Source organism: Siphateles boraxobius, unplaced genomic scaffold (assembly GCF_051911475.1).
Source record: "Siphateles boraxobius isolate OS27281-9 unplaced genomic scaffold, OSU_SipBor_1 135, whole genome shotgun sequence".
NCBI classification, from domain to species: Eukaryota; Metazoa; Chordata; class Actinopteri; order Cypriniformes; family Leuciscidae; genus Siphateles; species Siphateles boraxobius.
The window spans coordinates 1,260,340-1,270,000 of NW_027508739.1; the positions used below are offsets into that span (position 1 = coordinate 1,260,340).

General features: G+C 34.2%; 1 protein-coding gene across 2 annotated transcripts in view; it reads right to left on the bottom strand.

Annotated features, from left to right (window-relative positions):
- Positions 1 to 4,983: 4,983 nt before the first annotated feature.
- hnrnpll (heterogeneous nuclear ribonucleoprotein L like) overlaps positions 4,984 to 9,661 on the bottom strand; it is a 121,304-nt gene continuing 116,626 nt past the window's right edge. For both annotated transcript variants that reach the window (XM_077229825.1, XM_077229826.1), the window contains exons 12-14: positions 8,755 to 8,812; positions 8,258 to 8,356; positions 4,984 to 7,327 (exon numbers count right to left, since the gene is read on the bottom strand). In XM_077229825.1, the coding sequence (XP_077085940.1) occupies positions 7,272 to 7,327; positions 8,258 to 8,356; positions 8,755 to 8,812 (213 nt within the window). In that variant the 3' untranslated portion in view covers positions 4,984 to 7,271. The remainder of the gene's footprint in view (positions 7,328 to 8,257; positions 8,357 to 8,754; positions 8,813 to 9,661) is intronic.

A 9,661-nucleotide genomic window follows, 5' to 3' on the forward strand; every position in this document is an offset into this window, starting at 1 on the left:
GTATATTTTTGTATTAATTATTAGTGCGTGTTTAACCTCAGACGGTCCTCGGTGATTTCTGACCGAACAATTTACTGTTTAGAATTTTTAAAAATCACAGCATCATAGGAATGTTACGAAACTTGGTAAATTTTATGGCATTAGGTATGTGAATACAAAAAAAATTGGGGTCATGATCCGAACATGCTAAGTGGTCGTAAAAACAAAATAGTAACGATTTTGGTCTTCGACCCATAGGAAATGAATGGGAAATTGACAACAACAACAACAACAAAAAATTCTCAGAATTTTTGTTTGTACAATTGTACAATTCTACAAATCGCCCACAATCCTAAAAAAAAGTACACAGCTGTAAAGGGGTGACACTCTACAACATCAAGAGTGCAATAAATACACACCCACACACACACACACACACATACAAACACACTTTTATACACATACACCAATAAATTTAGATTACAGAAAACTGTTTTGAATTTTTAAAAATCACAGCTTCATCGGAATGTTACGAAACTTGGTAACTTGTATGGCATTAGGTATGTGCACACACAAAAAAATTGAGGTCATGATCCGAGCATGCTAAGTGGTCTAAAAAAATAGTCACATTTGTGGTCTTCGGTCAAAAATGACCCTCATAGGAAATGAATGGGAAATTGACTAAAAACAATATATATATTTTAAAATAAAATTTTACATAAAGTGTTATAATTGAATGAATTGCATTTTTTTGTTACAAATTCTGAATTTAAAAAATGGGTATAAAATTGTCTTCTCAGCAACACAAGCTTCTCTTTCTAACACAATGTTTAGGTTTGACTGTAGTCATAATGCAAAAACTAACACTTTAAATCACTATTTCTAAAAAAATATATATCAAAAACTTGATAAGAAATAGTTTTTGAGATTGTTTAAATATATATTCCAATCCACCAGAAAAAAAAGAAAAAAGTAAATGTGTCCATAAACAGCTGGGGAATTCACATGCCTCTCCATAGAGAGCAGTAGATGCCATCTAGTGGTTACACCATGGTCCTCCTCTTTCTCTCCATACTCTCACCAGATGATGCTAATCTGCTTAAAACATTTTATTTTGAAGGCCTAGACTCTATATTAAAATAAAATACTACGTAATTTTTTTAAAAATACATATGTATATATAAATTTATTTATTATTTTTAATGGCAAAAATATACCATAAATATTGCATAAATATTAATAAATTCAATAAAATTCTCTCAAAATACAAAATTAAAAAGAAAAAATATTATAGAACAAAAATAAATTGCATTGGGTTTACTGGGATGGAGGAAGTTTCATTCTTAGGTGTCCGGCCCCTTCTGACCGGGTAGGCCCAGGAGGTGACTCAAAAACGAGGACCGTGTGTGTGTGTGTGTGTGTGTGTGTGCGTGTGCGTGCGTGTGTGTGTTTGATCAGGCATGTGCTGTATGTTCTGTGTGACACCTCCTGACTGTCCTGCTTTTGTTCTGCAGTGCTGCTGATGTCGTTTCATTTGTGTGTCCAGAGGTCAGAGGTCACAGATCCTCCATCATGTGAGCAAACAAGAACACACAGGTTTAGGGAGTACATCTCATAGACTTCCATCATTTGTAAATATCACAATAATAAATAACTATGATAATCAAATCTCTGAATGTCACTTAAGTAAATGTATGAGTTGGACTTAACAAAATTAATTATTTTATAATTAATTTACAATTATTTAAAGCTACAATGTACTCAATATTAAAAATGTAAAACTGTTACACCAAAAAAAAAAGCGTTTTTAGAGCATGTCAATTTAATGTCAGAAAGACTGCAGTGTTGGACGGATGTTACATTTTGAATGGAAATGAAAATATGTTGATGGCAAACATTGAACAGACAGTAAAGTTTAGTTCCTAAAATCAGAACCAACATGCAACCAGATATCAATGTCTTATAATGTTCTCTGGGATATTATCTATTCCCTAAACAATGTTATTATTAGATTTACATATAAACATAATCTGGCCGATTTATGAGCATTTTAAACATAAAATGTTGTCAGTTACCATATTTAATAGCTCTCATAAGTGCAGAGAATGAAACCAGCTGCTCTGTTCACAATCATAATATCATATCATATGTGGAAAACAGTGTCATAATGAGAAGGATCATCAGTTCTTCTTCTCTCGTTCACGGGATCCAAACGTCACTGACAGTCTCTGATCAAACTCATTTTCTTACACTTTCCAACCAATGAGTCTCTGTGACTTTCTCAGACTGTCAAGACGTTTCATCTTCCACACCGATGGATCCAAGAAGAACATCCAAGGAATTTTCCCATTGCACAAAAGGTTCTTTAGATTATTAAAGAAGAAGAAAACCATTCACTGAAAGCTTCTTTTGGGAACTATCATCATGAAAGAAAAAGTTTTTAAGAGTGTCAAATAAAAATTAAAAAAGCATCCCCATATTTAATTTTTTTCTGATACGGTTATATGGATATAAATTGTCAGTACAGCGTCTAATAAAGTATCCCGTTCGTTCACTGTAAAAATGATCGATAAGTCATGACAACATTGCTTTAGCGTTAAAATAAGGTAAGCAATTTTTAACCTTTTTATGCTATACAAGATTCCATTTATTCTTTTAAATCAGTTTAATGTAATTAAAGTTGAAATATTTCAAGTTGATTGTACTTTAAAAATGTAAGGCTCTTTGTTTGTTTACTATTTCAATGTGAGAAACCACTGCAAACATTCAGTGTGTGAGACTGAACTGTCCTTTTCACAAACCTATAGACCAATAAGAATAAATCTAGCATCACTAGTTCTGATTCTAAATGATTCTCAGTTTAATTGATAATCACAACAATTTATAAGTTTACAGTCATCAGTGAAGAGTCTATGTTGACACTATGACATGTTTATTTGACTTTGTCGCCATTGGCCTTTGGCTTGCTTAGTTGGGGACATTTAATTTTATATTTAACAATATTATTACAGCTTTATTTTCCTGTTAACTCTGTAAAGCTGCTTTGAAACAATCTGTATCGTAAAAAGCGCTATATAAATAAAGCTGATTTGACTTGACACTCCTGATCAGATCATTAAATTCTTGTCCACTTTTGAAATCCTGCAGAAATTAAAAGGACTGATAAATAAATACATGAACCTCCCTGATTATTTTAGCTTCATTAGCGCTGAATGCTGAGAATCCGGTTGAAGAATCGAGGTTGAACATTTTCCAAGTATTTATTTATTTTTTAAATTCATTTAAAAAACATTATATGATCGTGCAACTAAAATGTTCCTTGAACGATGTATAAATAAAAATGTTGCATATTTAAAGACCAGATAATGTTGAACGAAGATTCTGTTAACGTTACTGGGAGAAAATTTGTTCATAACAAGCTTTATGACCCGATTACACAAACACACTTCTGGAAGAATCATCTCTTCTGTTCATGATCTGAGAGAAGCAGCAATGAGGTCAGAAGTGACAGTTAAGATTAAGAGAGCGGAACCTCATTGGCTGAAGCAGATTCAAACGAACCAATCAGGAGTCAGTGCTGTGCAGAAAGCAACGCGGGAAAAGCTAAATGTTTTTCACTTCTTCTTAATGGAGTGAGAGATGGACCGAAAGAAGGTCTCATGAAAACTAGGACACGGACTGCAGCTGACATCAAAACTCTACATGAGCCTCTGAAACAGTGTCGAGAAGGACCTGAGGGTTTGTTTCAGAGCATTTTATCTACACAAACTGGATTTGACGAGCCACTGGTACACTTTTAGTGATTTAAGCTCAGCTTCATGTGCTTTGAGTGTCATCAAAACAACAAACCATTTTTCCAACGGGACAAAATGCCACCCAAAAATTAAGAAATACGGGGCAAAAATGTCCCTGAATGAGTTCTTGTTTTTAATATTTATAACAGGATATGCAGTGATGTTTCCCCGAATATTAGCACAATTGCAAATGGATCGCCTTTGATTCTGTACCACTTTAATAAACAAGAAGTTCATGTTAAAGTCCCCCCTGTGGTAAAAACCCAGCTTTTAATGTTGTTTAAATGTCTATATGGTGTTTTTAAAATGCTTTAAGACAAACCATGCGTAAGTTCATAAGCTCATTTGCATATTCATACAACCGTGTATACTGAGGCAAGGATGTCGAGTTACATCCAAGCTATTTAAAGGCAGAAGACATTCAAGGAAAAAACACCTAAATATGTCATTTTGGTGATCAAAGATGAGTTTTAAGGGATAAAATGATTGACTACAGGGGAACTTTAATGTTAGGACCTTGTCTGTTTTTGCTTTATTTTGCAAGAAATCCTACGTAGAGCCATTACGCATCTCAGAGCAACTGAATGAGTCCGCGATATATTGAGTCCATGATATATCGGCCACCATATCGGTATCGGACGATATATGTTCATTTTTAAAGTTATCGTTATCGGCCGATATATTAAAGCTGATAAATAATGTATTATTTCCTTCAGATGCGCACTGTTCAACATGATGGTTTTCAATTTCTTGAAATATGATTGGAATCACTTCAAAAAGAAAAACACAGTTATTGCACAGCACAAAATCTGTCAATAAAATTATAATTTGAACATTATAATTGTGTGTTGGCTCTCAAAATTATATAAAAATTTGGATTTAGATTTGTCAGCCAATATATCAGTTATCGGCTTTCAAATATAAATAATTATCGGTTATCGGCCAAAATGTTCATATCGGTGCATCTCTAATGTTACATTTTTTCCATAATTTCATTGGGGCGTCCAACTGGGGCCTCCAAATTGCAAATGCCTGGTCATGAGGAGAGTCTTACTGAGCAATAACACATCTTACCGAATAATTACACAGATATTACTGAGCGTTTCTGCTGCTATAGAAACTCAATAATCATGTTAAGCTGTTAAAACTCTACTCATCTAACTCGTTTGACTCTTGGTCTTCAGGTATGATGAATGACAGGAGCCGTGTGGACCTGCAGATGTTTTAATGACTGCACATGCTCACAGTGAACTGCTGATGTGTTGATTTGTCAGTTACACACATGAACTAATAATATTATTATTATTATCCTCTCACCGCAGCCGCTGAAGAGCCGAGACACAGATCTGACCACAGTTACACCAGCCGTGCGCAAGTTCCTGTAAAACCTAGGGTTGTTAATGTGTAAATGGCAAACGTTCTTCCAGTAACATTAATCGAACATTGTCTTTAATAATGTTCTAAAAGGTTAACACAAAACAGGGTTTCTGCTGGTTTTATGAAGTTTAATGTAAGATCTTTTTAAGACCCGGTAAAGAAAATTTAATGAATAAATGGAAGGGAACACAATGCACCAATATGCAACATCAATCCCTTTAAAATTCATTTTTAACACAAAAAAGTAGCTTGTATCTCTCAGCTGCCAACCACTAAAATATGGAAATAACTTTTACTGTACCTTCTGATTGCAGTGCAAAAAAGTGATGATTTTTGTCTTTTTTTTTCAGTGCAATTGTCTAAAGATGCTAAAATCAAGATACATTTACTTGAGATGCAAAATGACATAAAATATGAATTCTGAGAAAAATTGCAAAATTAAGTGAGTTTATGATTAAAGCAAGAACAAATATCAGCCAATGGGATCAAAAAAATCAGCTTAATTCAAAGTGATGTTTTCATAACTCACCGACAGATATGTGTTCTTGTTTTAAGGATAACCTCACTTATTTTGTTCAGCTTCATTTTACATTAGCACCTCATGTAAATCTTCATTGAAAGATGTTTAGATATTTGTATCGGAAAACAGGACAGAAATGCATAATTTTTTCCAATGCATGCAACATTTAATGTCATGACTTTATGAATTTAAGAATTTCTGCTCTGATTTAAGACTTTTTAAGGCCTTAAATAGTGTAAGAGTGAATTAAGACTTTAGAAGACCGGCAGAAACCTTGCAAAAACATTATTCATACATTGTTAACGGAACGTTTTTTCTGAAACGCTTTAGTTCATTAACGTTTTTTAAATGTTACTAGTTTCAGAGAACATTCAAAAGTAACATTCCATAATGTTTGCAATTACTAAATAGAATGTTCTCTTAACATTTTAAAACTGGATGTTTTCAGAGAACATTCAGAATTAATGTTTCTTAACCTAATGTTAACAAAACATTCTTACAATGTATTTTTGTTGGATGGGAACTAGTTAGTAAAGCCTCCGATTAGGAATAAAACAAGCAGACGGATGAAATAACGTCACAAGCTCATGTTTTATCTGACGTCAGCATCACGATGACGATGATGATGATGATGGTGACATTTACACGTTTATACTTGAAAAAATAAATTACGTGAATAACTGACTGGATTGTAGCATAGATGTAACCCAATCAACACATAAATTGCATTAAAAAAATTATACAACATTAATTTAATTTGTTGTATTAGTATTCATTTATTGCCCATTGTTAATTTTAAATACAGTTCCTTTATAATATTTACATATTCGAAAATATGAATTATTTAATTTTGTGACTATTTTTGCGTCGTTTTCAACGGAAAAGTAATTTATCATCGCTGACGGTTGAGCAAAGACTGCAATGAGATAAAACTACAAGCGTGTTATTGGATCAATACCGGTGAAAATCTGCTTTGAGAGCAACTAATTAGGAAGTTACACACTCACTAGTAGTTATTACACTACTGTACTGAACAGCTGGTGAAACCCTGAGCGTCATGTGACGATCGTGTGTCTGGATCAGGGCTGCAGTCAATCTATAACACCGACATTGATCAAAGCATCTCACAATCATCTAACCAAATCCAGAACTACAACTAATGCACAGACAGACTACAGGTCATGTGACCAGTTAAGCGGTTAACCCAGCAGGTGATCCTTTAGTCTCTAGTAAACCCTGCTTCTGTACACATAAATAATAAACGACACGAGTCCATGTTCTCAGTGTCATGCACACGTCAGTTCAGCTCTTCATTCATCCATTCATTCAGTGTTTCAGTTCATGTCGTGTTTATCGTGTGTCAGAACAGACGAGGAAAACGCCATAAAAACAAATCGACAAGCAAATAAATTGAACGAAACAGCCCGTGTCGTTCATTGGTTCTTCCTTGTGTTTGCCGTGGTCTAGGCGTCCCGCCGTGAGTGACATCATTATTGTTTACATCCAGAGAGTGTGTGTGTGCGTGTGTGTGTCAGTTTCCTTGTTTGATTTACAGATAAGGACAGAAACGTAAGTAGAGGAGCAGACGGAGACGCTCCGGCTCAGAGATGTGAGGAAGTGGAGAAGCACAGCTTCAGCGTGTACGGGTTCGAACCATCTGAAAAACAACAACAAAACCACAGATTACTGACACAGTTAAAGCATCAAGAGGAACGTTCATGCTTAATCTCAGATCCTCAATCTACTCCACACACGATTAAACTGTGAAGAAGAAGAATAGAAGATGATATCTCACAAGAGGACCTATTATGCTCTTTTACAAAGTCTTGATGTTGTTTTCAGGCTCTACTAGAACAGGTTTTCCTGCTTGAATGTTGATTATTTTCCTCATATTCTCCATTGTTGCGGCTCCTCTCTTCCCAGTCTGTCAGTAACGCTCTGATTACTTCCTGTCTCTATGAAGCCCCTCCTTCTGAAAAGCACACTGTGCTCTGATTGGTCGGCTGGAGCAGTGTGTTGTGATTGGTCGAGCGATTCGAGCGTGTTTGGGAAATGCACCGCCCCTTTCCATTACTGCCAGTTTAACACACTACTAACTAACTCAACCAGGCCCCGCCCCTTTATTCTGCGTATTAATTATCATAATGAGCAATATTGTGACGTGTTCGTCCCAGAAGAAATTTAAAATGTTCAAATATATTTAATAGGGGACCGAGATGTATTAGTGACCGTTAGATTTCCACATACAAATGGGACACTTTATCATGTTTTCTGGACAAACGTTGTATTTTTTGTTTTTTTAAATGCCACAGTGAAGTTGTGGCAACCATCACCCAATGAGTTATTTTGCTGATGCCATAATTAATTTTTAAAAATAATCTTTACATTAAGTAAATATACAACACTAAATATCTATATTTCTGGGTTCCCAGTCTTTTTAATAAAAAATACATTTTTCTTATGCTAATATTCAGCCATGTACTTGAATTATGTGCTATAACACATATAAAGTGTGGACGTAAGTTGATTTATGACTCTGAGTGACAGAACAGAGGCTTATGGGTAAACAGAGAGAGTGTTTGCTTACTGGGTATCCGGATCTGATAATGATTGAGAACCGTCAACACCTCCACGGCGTGAGTTTTACTGTCGAACTCCAGCAAACCAGAGATGGTCTTTGAACTGGCTGTGGATTCAGACAGGACAGAATCAAAGCACCGTCATATAAAACAATAACTATGTTAATGTTGCAAAATTCATCAATGGACCCCTTTCACAGGCTTAACGTCGTAAAACCAGCGAACAAAAATATGTCCTAAGAAGTTATGCCAACATTATTTTGGAATGTTCAAAACGTCCAGTTTTTTCAGTTTAAATCAAGAACTTTACAAAACATTCCATTACATCATCTTGTTCAGATGTTACATTCAAAAGTAACATTCCAAAATGTTGGTAAAATGATCAAATGGAATGTTGCCTTAACGTTCGTATTACCAAGAAAAAACATTAAAAAATCTGGACATTTCACACATAATTGGACATTTCTGAAACGGTGTCAATCGTTAATGAAAGCGCATGACTCACGTTTGGCGTCAAACACTTTGTATTTGATGAATCCTGGGACGTCGTGTTCTGTGCATAACTGCAAAACAACACAAGAAAATCAGTGTGTTACAGTAGAACTGGTGTAACTTCTACTGCTAGTTATGAATACTGTAATCTAACCCTAACAGAAAAAAACAAAAAAACATTGTTTACTTTATTTTATACCACTGTTACAAATGAGGACGTCCCTAAAAGGAAGTTTCTGTCAGATTTAACTCACTTCTAGGGAACAATTTGTCTGCAAAATTGGGTTAAATCACCTGAACCTTTCAGATAATTAATTAATATAGAAACTGATGAAGTCATGCTTGTTTACGCTCTGATTAATTCATTTCTGCTACATAAGAAAAAAAAATATTCTTGCTTTGGTTGATCATATTTATGAGATTAAAGGTCGAAATTATAATAGCAAGTAATAATTATGAGATGAAAAGTCTAAATTATGACTCAAAAAGTTTCAAAATTACATAACTAGAAATCATGACATTAAAGTCAAATTGATTACTTAAAAAGTCATAATTAAAGGGGTGGTATAATTAGGGGTCGATCGGCCTGGCCGATTATCGGACTTCAATTAATTAGAAATGCTTTTTGATTACTAAAATTTAAATTAACCATTAAAATACAGTCTTTAATTTTTACAAAATGTTTACAGAATGCTGCTGGGTGCTCCCTGCACTTTTTAAGTTATTATATTATTAATGATAATGTTATTATTAACAGTTCTCAGATTTCAAGATATTTTAAAATCATTTAAAGAAAGTATTTTTCAAAACCCTTTGTTATTCTTAATTTTGACATTATCATACATTTTTACACCAGACATTATATATGTTATAGGTTATATATCGGTTCAAAATATTGGTTATCGGCCTACTTGATCTGT